The following is a 15,030-nucleotide window of genomic DNA, read 5'->3' as shown; positions in this document are numbered from 1 at the left end:
TTGCTCGACCATCGAGAAGGCCTGAAGCAGGTGTGGGAGCGACTCCTGATGGAACATCCGAAAGTTGGTTTATTTGGAGAAATGATGGTGGCTGCTCGCTCGCCACAAACCGATGGTGAGATCATCAGCGGAGCAGACCACTATGTTCACCAAGAGACTAGCTCAGCCTGCACGCACGTCAGGACCATCGCCATATTTTGTTGCACACATGTGCAACAACCTGTGAGCAAGATGGCGGTCGCAATTCTGTCTTCAAACTAGTATCGATCCATGGCTACATAACCAGAACGCATTGGGTAACCAGCTGTGATGTGGCAAATTTGACAATGTTGAGATACACATTCTAAACCAATAGATACTTGCAATCTGGGCAGTGTCATTCACCAATACCTGCACTTACTGACTACAGACATTAATGCGCACCATACAGGTCCAATGCACCACCTGAATACGTGGGCAACATATCAATAGCTACGTCTTCAGAAATGTACTACTGCCTACTTGATACTAGTTCGAGCAGCAGTCAAAGTTCCAAGGCCTAGGAGTTCACAAGGTCTCTCACAGCACGATTTACTCCAACTTCCGTACGAGTCTTTTCTACTTGCGTGATGAATGAGTTATGCTACCAATCATCTTTAGTGCAGTGTCAGGTTGGTCAATAGGCACCTGTAGAGAGCACATGCAAGTAACACTTTAGATTTGGCATTCAATCTACGAAATACATCTGATGGTACTGAGGCTTACCGCGTGTCCAGCTCCAAGGATCCAGTAGAAGTGCAAATTCTTGAACGATCTAACATACGCCTTGATGGGGCCAGAACAGTGCCCTGAAGAGTCGCAGTTCCAAGGCTGCCTTGACAGGTTCAGGAAGCTCTTCAGGCCATCCCATCTGAAAAAACATAATTAAGTTAGAACAAACATGTTTGAAATTGCACAAAATAGGCAAATCAAGATGTCTTACTTTAGCTTTTTCACCCATCCTTCTACGCCAATCGTCAAGCAGATCACATCCAACTTCAGAAGATGAAACACACTTTATTCAGTCATGCTCAGAAAATATACTAAATTCAGAGATGGCAGCGGTAATTACTAACTATTCTTAAGATCTTTATACCACCCCTCCTGCAGGTGATTGCTTGGAGGAGCCTATTCTGGCTTATGAAAGATTTCACGGCTGAGAATGTCAAAGCAGACCTGAAGGCGCCGGGGCCAGACCCGGCATGTCGGTGAAATTTTAGTAGTGCTACTGGGAAGCTGGTGAGGGGCACGGTTAGGGCTGAAGTGAAGGTACTAAACAAAATTGCCATCTTGGATGATTGGAACAAAACCAACATGCTTTTGATTCAAAGGTAAAGAATCTGGATTGCTTGAAGATCTCTGTCCAATTATCCTTTGCAATGTTCTTTACAAGTTGATCTAGAAATAGAAAGTTTTAGCAAATAGACTGAAGCTGATTCTTCCAGAAATTATTGCTCCTAATCAGTGTGTGTTTGTTCTTGGGAGGTCAATCACTCATAATTCCTTATTAGCTTATAGAGTCACAAATTATATGCAGAAGAAAAGGTCCGGTGTTGAGGGTGTGGTGACACAAAAACCAGATGTGAGTAAATAAAGCCTATAAATGACCGAGTGGAATGGCCTTTCCTTAAGAGAATGATGGAAAAGAGGTTTCAAGCAAAGATTGTCCAGCTGATTATGAGGTGTGTGACAACAGTGAGATACCTATTAAAATTCAATGAAATAATGACGGATGAAGTTATTTTAGGTAGAAGCCTTCTACAGGGCATTCTCAAATTTATTGAATAGTGCTGAGCAGAATGGGGTTCTGGAAGGGATATGGGTGTGCCCAAATGCACGAAGCTTTAAGAATCTTTATGAAGTTTGCTCAGAGCAGACAACAAATAGGGACAAGTCTGCTACAGGATTCAGTAAGAATACAAGGTACACCGAAAAACCATGATGATGAACAGTCTTGGTGTGAGAAGCGGAGTACATACCTGCGCAGCGGCTGGGCTTGCTTGTCCATGTGGGGAGGTCGGGAACTAGAACCTTTGCATACAGAAAAAAAAACACATTTTGATGCACGATACAGGATGTGTGTGTGGGGGGGGGGGGGGGTCAACAAGACTTGTACACTTTCAACTTAGCGATGCCAGAGAAACAAGGATGGAGGCTGTTGACAACTTTGTGTGTCCACGTACTCAAAGCAAAGTACTACCAGAACTCTCATGTGATCAGTGCTGAGGTAAATGAGGGAGCTACTTGGAGAAGAATTATGAGAGGAGTAGATGCTCTGACAAACGGAGTAATCAGAAGAGTAGGTAGTAGCATGAAGATCGACATATAGCAAGACCTATGGGCTATGGCTACCTTGGGACGAATATCGCTGGTCGGTCACACAGTCATCCAGAAGGTGTAACCCCTGACTGATCCTATTACAGGTCAGTGGGACGAAGCACTAGTAAATGACATCTTTTGGCTGATGGATGCGAGAAGTATTCTGGCGCTACCGTTATGCGAATATTTCGAAGATGCGTGGGCCTGGCACTATGATAGAAAAGGAATGTTCATTGTTAATTCGGCATACAAGATGTAGCGCCAAATTCAGTCGATAGCAAATAGAGTGCAGCCAAGGGAGAGCAGCATCCAAGGGCTAGGGTTCAATTGGCAAAGCATATGGCGCCTGCATTGCCATCCAAGGTCCAGCAATTTATGTGGCTAACAACCTCCTAGATGGAGTATAACAACAGGCATGGTGACATGGTGTTGACATCAACACGATCTACCCAATGTGCCAGCGGCTAAAAGAGGATGGATGCACCTGTTCCTGAAGTGCAAAACTGTAGAGCCTATCTGGTGGAAAATGGAGATAGAACATGATGGGAGAAGCAGTAGGTGCAGGATCTGGGCATATTGCACATATACAGGACCCATTGCACGCTCAAGCTGAAGCCTTTCTCCGAAGTATGTGCAGCACAGAGATGGGGCATGACACGAGTAACCATAAAGATGGATTCTATTATTCCAAAGCTAGTGGTCCAGGACACTGACCAAGATAGGTCCCTCAATGGCGCCACGTTCCGAGAGATTAAGTTTTTTTGCTTGTTTCAACCTTTTCAATTTTAGCATTGTTCATTGCACAAGGACTTGTAACGGATTACTCTAGCGAATGCATGGTGCAAGATTAGGCCATGTATATGGACAGATGATGCGCCTGATTTTGGACAAGATGAAGTGCCACGTTCCGAGAGGTTAAGTTTTTTGATTGTTTCAACTTTTTCAATTTTAGCATTGTTCATTGCACAAGGACTTGAAACGGATTACTCTAGCGATGCATGGTGCAAGATAAGGCCATGTGTATGGTCAGATGATGTGCCTAATTTTGGACAAGATTCAGCCACAACTGATTTTGCTGGCCGTACCAGAAACTGGAATAGTAGATATTCCAGCTAAAAAGAAGATATATAATCTGACACTCTTAGAATTCCAAGTAAAAATCGCTGATAATGTCACGAGAAATATTTTCTGCCCACCTGTCCGTTGTATATAGTCACATCCACACCTTGTGATAGCAGCTCATCAACCTGCGTAATGGAATGTATCAGACACCACAAATTACATCACAGTCAAAGAAATTACATAAGTTGAGTCATTATTATTTTTGCCTCATTGATTGCTGGTTTCATAAAGGTATTAGCCATCGCTTTGTAGACCGGAATTGAGACCTGCTGCCAACTGCAGTTCAATTGAAATCAAATTAATTCAAGGAGGGCAGTTTTATAGACAAGAGGAAATATATCAATATAGTGGCTTAAGACTTTGACATATATAGAAGGAGATGACACTCACATGAGATCCTTGGGAATGATCTTGAGCTTTCTTTTAATGGCCCCATTCATGATATCGTCGATGGTGTTGGGAGCTGACTGAGCCAATAACGAGTTCATGTTGGATTCAAGCAACAAATTTTCCATATTCTGCAAAAAGGTCATGCAGGTTTAGCAATTTGTGGTGAGTACTGGGAAACACTTTATCATGAAAAGAATTTGCTACTTAATAGCTGTAATCTACACAGTGTTTCATACAAAGTGGTGGTTATTGAACACTTACCACGCTGTCAGTTTCCGAGTCAATTAAATCAAGTAAGTCGATCCAAATCTTTCGAGCTGTGGCAAACTGTCCTAATGCCATCTCCTCCTTTAGCTTTGCTGCCATTCTGGGGAAGAAGAATAAAATTAGTGCTCACATGCGCATGCCTTTGGAAATCAAGGTAAATTAGAGGTAGAAAACTCTTACTCAGTGGCAGGTGCTACTGCATTGTCAGTTAACCTTGACATGCTGTGCAGCAACTGCGCATACGAGAACTGCATGGAACCAAAGCACTGGATGAGAACAGTTTTTTGCAAGAAAAAATGGAACTGACTTGTCCATTAAGAGACTCCAAGAAACTAAACATGATTTCCTCACCGCAAAATTATCTGGCGAGATCCAGCTGTCACCGAGGACAACACCGCCAAGTGTGAGCTGAAGAATGCCACTGTGGATGGCCCTTGACATGGAGATACCGATGATGGCAGCAAGCTTGCCACCATAGGACTCGCCGACCAGGAACAGCGGGCTGCTCTGCAGGGTAGGTATCTTCTTGGTGAGCGCACTTACGAGCTCAATGGCATCTGCTGCCACCTGCGAGTCCGTCGTTGCGATTACACTCGGGTCTTCCGTGTAGCTGTACCCAACGCCCACCGGTAAATCCTGCATGCCAACATACTCGTTACTTCCAACACAAATGACCTTGAATGGTATGTGATGAAGAAACAACTCACTGACCACAAAGATGAGATCGGCCTTCTGCAGCCATGTTGAGTTGCGTTGCTTCAGGTTGGCGTCTAGTGGCCCGATCTCTAGGAAGTTGCCACGCCCGACAGCTGACCCTCCCTGTAAGAACACGATGAAGATAATGTTAATTAATACTTTGTTATCGACCAAAGAAAAGAAATGGCGAGCTACTTAGCGCTAAAAGATGACTGTTTTAACATTCTTCTTTTTCTTCCTATGGGGAGTGAAACTGAGTGTGTGAATCAATATTTTCTGTTACGATGGTGCTTCAAAAGCATCCTGACTAGAGATGTGTTATTACACATTGGGGGTATGTGTGAGGAAAAATGTTTATTGTGTGGTGATGACAAATCTATTGATCATTTCTTCTGCTTCCCGCTGGCCAAATATATTTGTAATACTGATAGTTGTACTTCAGTACTTGCGGTTTCAGAAGTGTAGATGACTGTTTCAACATATGGTTGGTCCAGTTTTCAGGGCGGAAGAAGAAAATGATGATCATAGATTTTGCGGTGGTGTTGTGATGTATTTGGAAAATGATAACCTTCCAGGATGGATCCAAGGGCTAGGCTGAGAAGGAGAGGACTCCCTGTTAGTTTACTTTTCTGTTCTTTTTAAATCATGTTAAACTAGGATCTTGTGGTGATGCAGTTTCTATTAATGAAATCGGAGTGTATGTTGCTTCAAATAAGAAAAGACTTAGGAGTGATAAAATATAGCAGAAACGTACCGGGCCACCCTGCAGCCACAGGATGGTCGGCCATGGCTTCACCAGCGACGAGACCCTTTGCGGGCTCTTGTAAAACCACCAAAACACGTGGGCCTCTGCGCCAAAGTTCAGAGTTAGACTTGTGCACACAAAAAATGCATAAAACATCGAAAGAGTTTGTTGAGGCATAAGCAAGAGGGCACTTTGGTACGTACTCTGCTGTCGTACCGGCACGTAGCCCCACTGCTCGTTAGCATCGCCGGAGCTAGTGGCGGCAGCTCCTTGTTGCGCACCGTGAAGAAGGAGGAAGGACATGGCAACGAACAGAGCAGAACGCCGCAAGTCCATTGTTGAGGTGCCTGAGATAGCTGGAAGAAAATATAGGTAAATGCCCAAAATGTTGTAGCATATATCAATAAACAAAATGCAAGAGAATAAGCATGCTATTATGAAAAATATAAAGTTATGTTATTTGATGGTCGTGGTTGAACCACAGTGTTCATGAGTGAACCTGCAAAAAGTTCACAAGGCCGGTATGAGAAACTGGATCCTTAGAAGGACAACCCAAAGCTTCGGAGCTACATCTAAATTTCAGTTGCATGAGAACAGTAAAGGATGGAGGAAGCAAAATGTCTGTATTTTCTGGATATTAATTAAGTCGTCCTCAAGACGTGCCATGCTGCATTGCTAGAAGGTGTTGGGTGAATCATGGATTGAGCTTAGTATATTATTCTGATGACTGAACATACATTATGCTTCCCTTTTTAACCCCTTGATGGTACCTTGTTGTTGTTGTTGCCAACAGCACCTAATTTCGTTTTCTTTATTTGCTTACTGGATTTCAGTTGATGTAGAGCTATAAACAATACAGTCACTATTCAGTAGGGATTTCCTTGTTAGGCGGATCCTTTAACTGTGTACTGTAGACAATATAGAAAAGGAAGCATGACTAATAATATTTAGTGCCTGTTGGAAGAATAGTTGAGCGAGGCAGACTATACAGAACAAGAAAAGCTTTCAGTGGCTGCACCTAACGACACAGAAACGACAGCGCAAATTCCACAAAATTAATATCCTGTTTGTAAAAAAAATTGGCAGTCAAATCAAGAATACACGGATGAATCTCGTCAGCCTGCAGGTGTGTGTGAAATCCGCCCCAGACATAAATAAATATGTTAATGACCTAGAAAGCGGCAGGCGACAGTGCGGACCAGGCCGGGGCCGGAGGTCTGGACGACTCGATCAGTCTCCACTCTCCAGCCAAGCCGATCCGCCGTCGATCTGCTCCCCGCCGGATCCCTCGCGAACAAAGGCGATGCGAAGGACAGGAGGTGGGAGGTGGGAGCGGCGGGGGAACGAGGTGGGAGGTGGGAGCGGCGAGATGCGCCTCGCGGTGCAAACCCTAGCGGCTAGCAAGGGGAATGGAGGAGGTAGTTCACGGAGGGAATCAGCTTTCTCTTTTCATCAGCTCGGGCCTCGGGGGCAGCCTCTTTTCAGCTCCCATAAGCCAACTGCCCACTGCTACACGACCCCATTGTCGTCTACTCCAGTCTCCGGCCAGAAAGAAACTTCGCCTCTGTTTTGTAGCGGGAACTAGCATACTGACCTTAATTTAATTAGTACTCAACCGATAAGCAAAGATCGAGGCCCAAATCCAAAACTTATTAGCCCACGAACCCATGAGATTTCTCTTTCGAATTAAGGCGTAAGGGGGTTCTATAGGGCCAGCATCCGGTCACAGGCCCATAATCATAATCATGTGATGTAAAAGAAAAAAAGAAAATCATCTTATCACAATAAGTATATTACCTAATTTAGACAATATCTGCATAATCATGTCATGTAAAAGAAAAAAAATCCCCCGCGAACAAAGGCGACGCGAAAAAGCACCCGCACATTTTTTTTAACGGCTACGCGTCGCGTAGAGTTTCTTGACCTGCGCTTTCCTAACGAAGCATCGAACACGTTCCTATAATATACTGCTCCTTCTTTCTCCTATACCTAATTATTCAACAGCATGCTTGATTGTACATTGTCTGCAACAAATAAATGGGCGAAAGCGAGTAACAATTTTGTGAGAGGATAGAGTAGTTACTTGGCATACTCCCGGCCTTAATCTTTCACCAAATATATTTATTCATATACAACAGACTCACAACAAGACATGTTGGATATTAAAATATAAGAAAAAACTTGCATGCAACACACATGCATGAGGCACCTCAAACAAAAGACAGTGTGTGCTTTCTGCTGCTGGTCGTTTGGACCCTTAGCTGCACTTGGGGCTATTGGCAAAGGCGCTTGCCGGAAATGACTTTGCCAACGCCTGGGCCTGGATTGTGAGCTGATCACCGACACGCTCAACCGTGTTGAACCCAAGCCACTCAGATACCGCCTGAAACCTAGTGCCATACACTTGGGTTAGGGATCCGGATTTAATTACCCCGCCGACCTTGCTTCCATACCGAAACTTGTATTGGTCGCCGCCGATCGGAACAAAGAAGTTGCACTCGCCCGGAAGTGTCACCTCTATAGTACCCTCGTGGAGCACGTATGATTCCACACCAAGCGGGAGAAGACCCCGTGGCAAGTTGTTTTGCTCTAGGATGTCGTACGCAGTCACAGTCGTACCATCTATCGTTGAGTTGCTTGAGGTGGATGAGGCGGCGTGGAGGATGGAAGCTATGAAGACGAGGAGCAGTATATGTTGCATGGCCATGGCTTGTTGCTTCGATTGCGCAAAGTTTATAGTCGATATATATCTTAATATGAGGGCTAGGATAGTAGTATATATAGTGCACTGAGGCGGAGGCATCTGCCCTATATATAGGCCGCCCACCAAATCATAAACAATCAAATTATTATCTGCATAATTAACATTCCATCAAAGTGTTCCTCAAAATAAAGAAATTAATTGTCCAATTGAATCAAAATTTATTGCTATAATTAAGCATTCCTTATTTAGTCATTTTTCATACTCTAAAATGTTTCCTCAAATCAAGATCAAGATAATTGATATGTACTAAATAAAGAAAATTGAGTACATAATTGGTAGAGTGGATTTTCTTTTGAAACTTATGTATGTACACCGGAATCCAACTAATTAAGACTTCACAAAAAAAAAATTAAGATTCAAATATTTACGAAACTAGCAGTGTTCTGACACTGACCTTAATTAGAATTGAACTGATAAGCAAAGATCGAGGCCTAATCTCTGCAGAACGGCCCAAATCCAAAACTGATTAGCCCACGACCCATGAGATTTACTTTTCGAATTAAGGGACCCGGGCTCTATAGGGCCAGCATCCGGTCACAGGCCCATAAGCATAATCACAAGAAGACATGTTGGATATTCACCAAATATATTTTTTCATATACGACGGACTCACAAGAAGGCATGTTGGATATTAAATCAAAATTACCACAGTACCGGTTCGTTTCATTTTTTTCTTTTTGGCTCCTCTATCTAGCCGAGCAAGCTCCTCTAGCCGTGACCAGAGAACTGCTCTGCCCAAAACGACACATGTCGGCCATGCCCTCACCGACCGCTAGCACCCCTCCGGTCAGGCAGCCGCCCCGCCGCCGGGTAGTCCCTTGATGACCGAAGTCGTACAAGCCCTGCCGACAGCGCCCCTCCTTTCCCCGCCTCCTCCTCCCCCCCGGCCAGGCAGCCACCACCAGCTCCCCTCTAGCCAGGCAGGCAGTCGCCCCGCCGCCGGGCAGTCCCTTGATGACCACCGTCGTACAAGCCCCTGCCGACAGCGCCCCTCCTTTCCCCGCCTCCTCCTCCCCACCGGTTATCCCGCCATGGCCCTGGCACACTGTCTAAATTGGTGGAAGCACGTTTGCTAAAACTACGGCTGTCCTGAATTGCCTTCTCGGAACAACGGATTTCACAAAGGAGTATAAGCTCGTGGGAGGCGATGAAAGAAATCGGGGCATGATCCCCTTTCCTCGCGTTGCAAGGAAGAATGTATTCATTGCTCCAAACAGGGCCACCGCCCACCGTTGTGGGCTTCCTTGGTCAAAATATTTCGGCACTAGGGCACAGACAATTTGTGTCAATAGTCCCACCTTGCTATCATATACCGATTTCCAGCGGTTTATATGCCTAAATTTTCTGCTTACAACAAGCTGACTTGCACCAGAAAAACAAACATGGAGCGCAAGAATTAAACGCTGTATGTGGGGCCGGGATTAAAGGGAGTGAATTAAAAGGAAAGGATCCCGTCCGAAGAATTCTCGAAAGGAGAGAATTAAAGAAAAGCAGATAATAGGAGGAAATTGCAAGCTGATGGTGAAAGGACACAGATGTCGCCTAGAAGGGGGTGAATAGGTGGTTTAAAAACTTTTACGAGATGAGCTTAACAAATGCGGAATAAAACTAGCGTTTACTTTGTCAAGCCCAAAGCCTATATGCTATGATTCACCTATGTGCACCAACAACTTATGCTAAGCAATACAAGAAACTACGTGATAGCAAGATATATAACTTCAAGCATGATGGATATCACAAAGTAAAGTGCATAAGTAAAGAGCTCGGGTATAGAGATAACCGAGGCACGCGGGAGACGATGATTTATCCTGAAGTTCACACTCTTGCGAGTGCTAATCTCCGTTGGAGAGGTGCGGTGGGTTAGTGCTCCCGAACGCCACAAGAGGCCTCACCTTGAGGTGTGGTTGCTCGATGCACACCAACGCCACAAAGGCCTCACCCCAAGATGCGGTACTCACAGCATACACCGAGCGCCACGAAGGCGCCTCACCTTATTCTCCGGTGACCCTCGCCACAAAGGCCTAGGTCACGGTTCCACTAAGGGATTTCGTTCGAGGCGGAAACCGGGCCTTACACAAAGCTTGGGGCACGCATCCACAACTTAATTGGAGGCTCCCAATATATCGCCACAAAGGCCTCAAATCCGTCTAGGGTTCCAAGAACCCAAGAGTAACAACTTTCTTGCTTTCACTTCCACGAATCACCGTGGAGAACTCAAACCGATGCACCAAATGCAATGGCAAGAACACCACAAACATGGTCAAGTACTTCTCTCTCAAATTCCAACAAAGCTACAAAAGCTATTGGGGGAATAAGTGAGAAAGAACAAAAAGGAGGAGGAACACAAAATTTCTCCAAGATCTAGATCTAGTGGATTCCCCTCACAAAGATAGGGATTTGATTGGTGAAGATGTAGATCTAGATCTCATCTTAGATGCAAGATTCATGGGAGGGAGAGGGAGATAGCAAGCTCAAAGAAGGTCAACAATGGGGGCAAAACGAGCTCCAACGGATGGGAAACTTTGGGGAAGAAGACCCCCTTAAATAGGGCAAGATAAATCGGCCCGTTATGCACAAAACTCGTCAAAACCGGAACTTCCGGTCATTTGGGGCGGTACTTCCGCCCCCCGGTAGTACCGGCCAACTTCCGGGTGAAGTAGGGCACCCCAGGGATGCTCCCGGTATGATTTCTGCGTGCAGAATCAGCATTTCAGGAAGTTCACCGGAAGTAGGGCGGAAGTACCGGCCACCGGAACTTCCGGCCAACTTCTGGCCAAAAAACTGCTTCACGGAAACTTGAAAAACTTTTGCATCCGGACTCCGATTTTGATGATCTTGGGCTCGTTTCGAAGCTAGTAACAAGCTCTACAAGATCATTCAGGGAACCATCATAGTCCGGTAAGGTAGGATAGAAATAAATGATGAAAGGTTTGACCTATCTAAAAAAGACATACTGGTAAAACCAACAACCTCGAAAATGCAACAAGTTGCCCGTGCAAAAACCATTCTTGATGAACTAGAGCTTGTAATGAGAATAAGCATGATACGTCTCCGACGTATCGATAATTTCTTATGTTCCATGCCACATTATTGATGTTATCTACATGTTTTATGCACACTTTATGTCATATTCGTGCATTTTCTGGAACTAACCTATTAACAAGATGCCGAAGTGCCAGTTGCTGTTTTCTGTTGTTTTTGGTTTCAGAAATCCTAGTAACGAAATATTCTCGGAATTGGACGAAATCAACGCCCAGGGTCCTATTTTGCCACGAAGCTTCCAGAAGACCGAAGAGGAGACGAAGTGGGGCCACGAGGTGGCGACACCCTAGGGCGGCGCGGCTTGGCCCCTGGCCGCGCGGCCCTATGGTGTGGGCCCCTCGTGCCGCCTCCTGACCTGCCCTTCCGCCTACTTAAAGCCTCCGTCGCGAAACCCCCAGGACCGAGAGCCACGATACGGAAAACCTTACTGAGACGCCGCCGCCGCCAATCCCATCTCGGGGGATTCAGGAGATCGCCTCCGGCACCCTGCCGGAGAGGGGATTCATCTCCCGGAGGACTCTTCACCGCCATGGTCGCCTCCGGAGTGATGTGTGAGTAGTCTACCCCTGGACTATGGGTCCATAGCAGTAGCTAGATGGTTGTCTTCTCCCCATTGTGCTTAATTGTCGGATCTTGTGAGCCGCCTAACATGATCAAGATCATCTATCTGTAATTCTATATGTTGCGTTTGTTGGGATCCGATGAATAGAGAATACTTGTTATGTTGATTATCAAAGTTATGTCTATGTGTTGTTTATGATCTTGCATGCTCTCCGTTACTAGTAGATGCTCTGGCCAAGTAGATGCTTGTAACTCCAAGAGGGAGTATTTATGCTCGATAGTGGGTTCATGTCTCCGTGAATCTGGGGGAGTGACAGAAACCTCTAAGATTATGGATGTGCTGTTGCCACTAGAGATAAAACATTGGTGCTATGTTCATGGATGTAGTCACTGATTACATTACGCGCAATACTTAATGCAATTGTCTGTTGTTAGCAACTTAATACTGGAGGGGGTTCGGATGATAACCTGAAGGTGGACTTTTTAGGCATAGATGCATGCTGGATAGCGGTCTATGTACTTTGTCGTAATGCCCAATTAAATCTCACTATACTCATCATAATATGTATGTGCATGGTCATGCCCTCTTTATTTGTCAATTGCCCAACTGTAATTTGTTCACCCAACATGCTATTTATCTTATGGGAGAGACACCTCTAGTGAACTGTGGACCCCGGTCCAATTCTCTATACTGAAATACAATCTACTGCAATACTTGTTCTACTGTTTTCTGCAAACAATCATCTTCCACACAATACGGTTAATCCTTTGTTACAGCAAGCCGGTGAGATTGACAACCTCACTGTTTCGTTGGGGCAAAGTACTTTGGTTGTGTTGTGCAGGTTCCACGTTGGCGCCGGAATCTCTGGTGTTGCGCCGCACTACATCCCGCCGCCATCAACCTTCAACGTGCTTCTTGACTCCTACTGGTTCGATTAAACCTTGGTTTCTTACTGAGGGAAACTTGCCGCTGTGCGCATCACACCTTCCTCTTGGGGTTCCCAACGGACGTGTCAACCACACGCATCAAGCAAATTTCTGGCGCCGTTGCCGGGGAGATCAAGACACGCTGCAAGGGGAGTCTCCGCATCCCAATCTCTTTACTTTGTTTTTGTCTTGCTTAGTTTTATTTACTACTTTGTTTGCTGCACTAAATCAAAATACAAAAAAATTAGTTGCTAGATTTACTTTATTTGCTATCTTGTTTGCTATATCAAAAACACAAAAAAATTAGCTACTTGCATTTACTTTATCTAGTTTGCTTTATTTACTGTTGCTAAAATGGCCACCCCTGAAAATACTAAGTTGTGTGACTTCACAACCACAAATAATAATGATTTCTTATGCACACCTATTGCTCCACCTGCTACTACAGCAGAATTCTTTGAAATTAAACCTGCTTTACTGAATCTTGTTATGCGAGAGCAATTTTCTGGTGTTAGTTGTGATGATGCTGCTGCCCATCCTAATAATTTTCTTGAATTGTGTGAGATGCAAAAGTATAAAGATGTAGATGGTGACATTATAAAATTAAAATTGTTCCCTTTCTCATTAAGAGGAAGAGCTAAAGATTGGTTGCTATCTCTGCCTAAGAATAGTATTGATTCATGGACTAAATGCAAGGATGCTTTTATTGGTAGATATTATCCCCCTGCTAAAATTATATCTTTGAGGAGTAGCATAATGAATTTTAAACAATTAGATACTGAACATGTTGCTCAAGCTTGGGAAAGAATGAAATCTCTGGTTAAAAATTGCCCAATCCATGGACTGACTACTTGGATGATCATCCAAACCTTTTATGCAGGACTGAATTTTTCTTCGCGGAACCTATTGGATTCAGCTGCTGGAGGTACCTTTATGTCAATCACTCTTGGTGAAGCAACAAAGCTTCTTGATAATATGATGATCAATTACTCTGAATGGCACACGGAAAGAGCTCCACAAGGTAAGAAGGTAAATTCTGTCGAAGAAACCTCTTCCTTGAGTGATAAGATTGATGCTATTATGTCTATGCTTGTGAATGATAGGACTAATGTTGATCCTAATAATGTTCCGTTAGCTTCATTGGTTGCACAAGAAGAACATGTTGATGTAAACTTCATTAAAAATAATAATTTCAACAACAATGCTTACCGGAACAATTCTAGTAATAACTATAGGCCATATCCTTATAATAATGGTAACGGTTATGCTAATTCATATGGGAATTCTTAAAACAATAATAGGAACACACCCCCTGGACTTGAAGCCATGCTTAAAGAATTTATTAGTACACAAACTGCTTTTAACAAATCTGTTGAAGAAAAGCTTGGGAAAATTGATATACTTGCTTCTAAAGTCGATAGTCTTGTTGATGTTGATCTTTTGAAATCGAAAGTTATGCCTAATGAGAATCATCATAATAAAATTGTTACTACAGCAAATGCCATCCAAGTTAGAATTAATGAGAATATAAGATTGATGGCTGAACTGCGTGCTAGGTGGGATAGAGAAGAAAATGAAAAACTAGCTAAAGAGAAAAATGTAGCTAAAGTTTGGACTATTACCACGACTAGTAATGCTAATGCTACACATGTTGCTGCACCTCCTACTATTAATAATAAAAGAATTGGTGTTAGCAATGTTTCCACTTCTAATGCAAAGCGAGAAACCACTGAAATTGCTAAAACTGCTTTGAAACCTGCCCTGTGATAAAACTGCTGAAATTTTTTCCAACATTGGGGATGATGATCCCATTGCTTTAGATTATAATGGTTTGAATTTTGATTATTGCCACATCTCTGAAGTTATAAAGTTCTTGCAAAAACTTGCTAAAAGTCCTAATGCTAGTGCTATAAATTTGGCTTTCACGCAACATATTACAAATGCTCTCATAAAAGCTAGAGAAGAGAAACTAGAGCGCGAAGCCTCTATTCCTAGAAAGCTAGAGGATGGTTGCGAGCCCATCATTAAGATGAAAGTTAAAGATTTTGATTGTAATGCTTTATGTGATCTTGGTGCAAGTATTTCCGTTATGCCTAAGAAAATTTATAATATGCTTGACTTGCCACCGCTGAAAAATTGTTATTTGGATGTTAATCTTGCTGATCATTCTACAAAGAAA

General features: G+C 43.8%; 2 protein-coding genes across 6 annotated transcripts; both read right to left on the bottom strand.

Annotated features, from left to right (window-relative positions):
* Window positions 1-335: 335 nt before the first annotated feature.
* Window positions 336-7,073, bottom strand: LOC127296579 (serine carboxypeptidase-like 51). Of its 5 annotated transcripts, XM_051326715.2 has the most exons (14): window positions 6,729-7,073; window positions 5,761-5,913; window positions 5,567-5,661; window positions 4,828-4,935; window positions 4,468-4,752; window positions 4,297-4,364; window positions 4,111-4,216; window positions 3,850-3,977; window positions 3,666-3,735; window positions 3,534-3,584; window positions 1,998-2,049; window positions 962-1,014; window positions 745-889; window positions 336-666 (listed from the first exon to the last, which is right to left on the bottom strand). In XM_051326715.2, the coding sequence occupies exons 2-13, from the start codon at window positions 5,891-5,893 to the stop codon at window positions 794-796; spliced, it is 1,245 nt and encodes a 414-aa protein (XP_051182675.1). In that variant the 5' UTR covers window positions 5,894-5,913; window positions 6,729-7,073; the 3' UTR covers window positions 336-666; window positions 745-793. The 5 variants fall into 5 exon arrangements, with proteins under 5 accessions (XP_051182675.1, XP_051182669.1, XP_051182670.1 ...); XM_051326709.2 differs by lacking the exon at window positions 1,998-2,049 and having other exon boundaries at window positions 6,729-7,069; XM_051326710.2 differs by lacking the exon at window positions 1,998-2,049 and having other exon boundaries at window positions 5,761-5,904; window positions 6,729-7,069.
* A 741-nt stretch (window positions 7,074-7,814) lies between these two features.
* Window positions 7,815-8,264, bottom strand: LOC139830255 (uncharacterized). The gene has a single exon (XM_071818263.1). It carries the CDS (start codon window positions 8,262-8,264, stop codon window positions 7,815-7,817), a length of 450 nt encoding a protein of 149 aa, XP_071674364.1.
* Between the last annotated feature and the right edge of the window lie 6,766 nt (window positions 8,265-15,030).

This window comes from Lolium perenne, chromosome 4 (assembly GCF_019359855.2).
Source record: "Lolium perenne isolate Kyuss_39 chromosome 4, Kyuss_2.0, whole genome shotgun sequence".
Taxonomy (NCBI): domain Eukaryota; kingdom Viridiplantae; phylum Streptophyta; class Magnoliopsida; order Poales; family Poaceae; genus Lolium; species Lolium perenne.
The sequence above is the reverse complement of the archived record's forward strand: the minus strand, read 5'-3'. Positions and strand labels throughout refer to the sequence as shown.

Bases quoted from the DNA above. Each gene is read 5' to 3' on its own strand.
- LOC127296579 (XM_051326709.2), bottom strand. From the start codon at position 5,893: ATGGACTTGCGGCGTTCTGCTCTGTTCGTTGCCATGTCCTTCCTCCTT. The intron at 3,736-3,849 runs GTGAGTGTCATC...ATTGAACTGCAG, and splicing joins ATCATTCCCAAGGATCTCAT to TTGGCAGCAGGTCTCAATTC. The intron at 3,585-3,665 runs GCAAAAATAATA...TCCATTACGCAG, and splicing joins TGAAACCAGCAATCAATGAG to GTTGATGAGCTGCTATCACA.
- LOC139830255 (XM_071818263.1), bottom strand. From the start codon at position 8,264: ATGGCCATGCAACATATACTGCTCCTCGTCTTCATAGCTTCCATCCTC.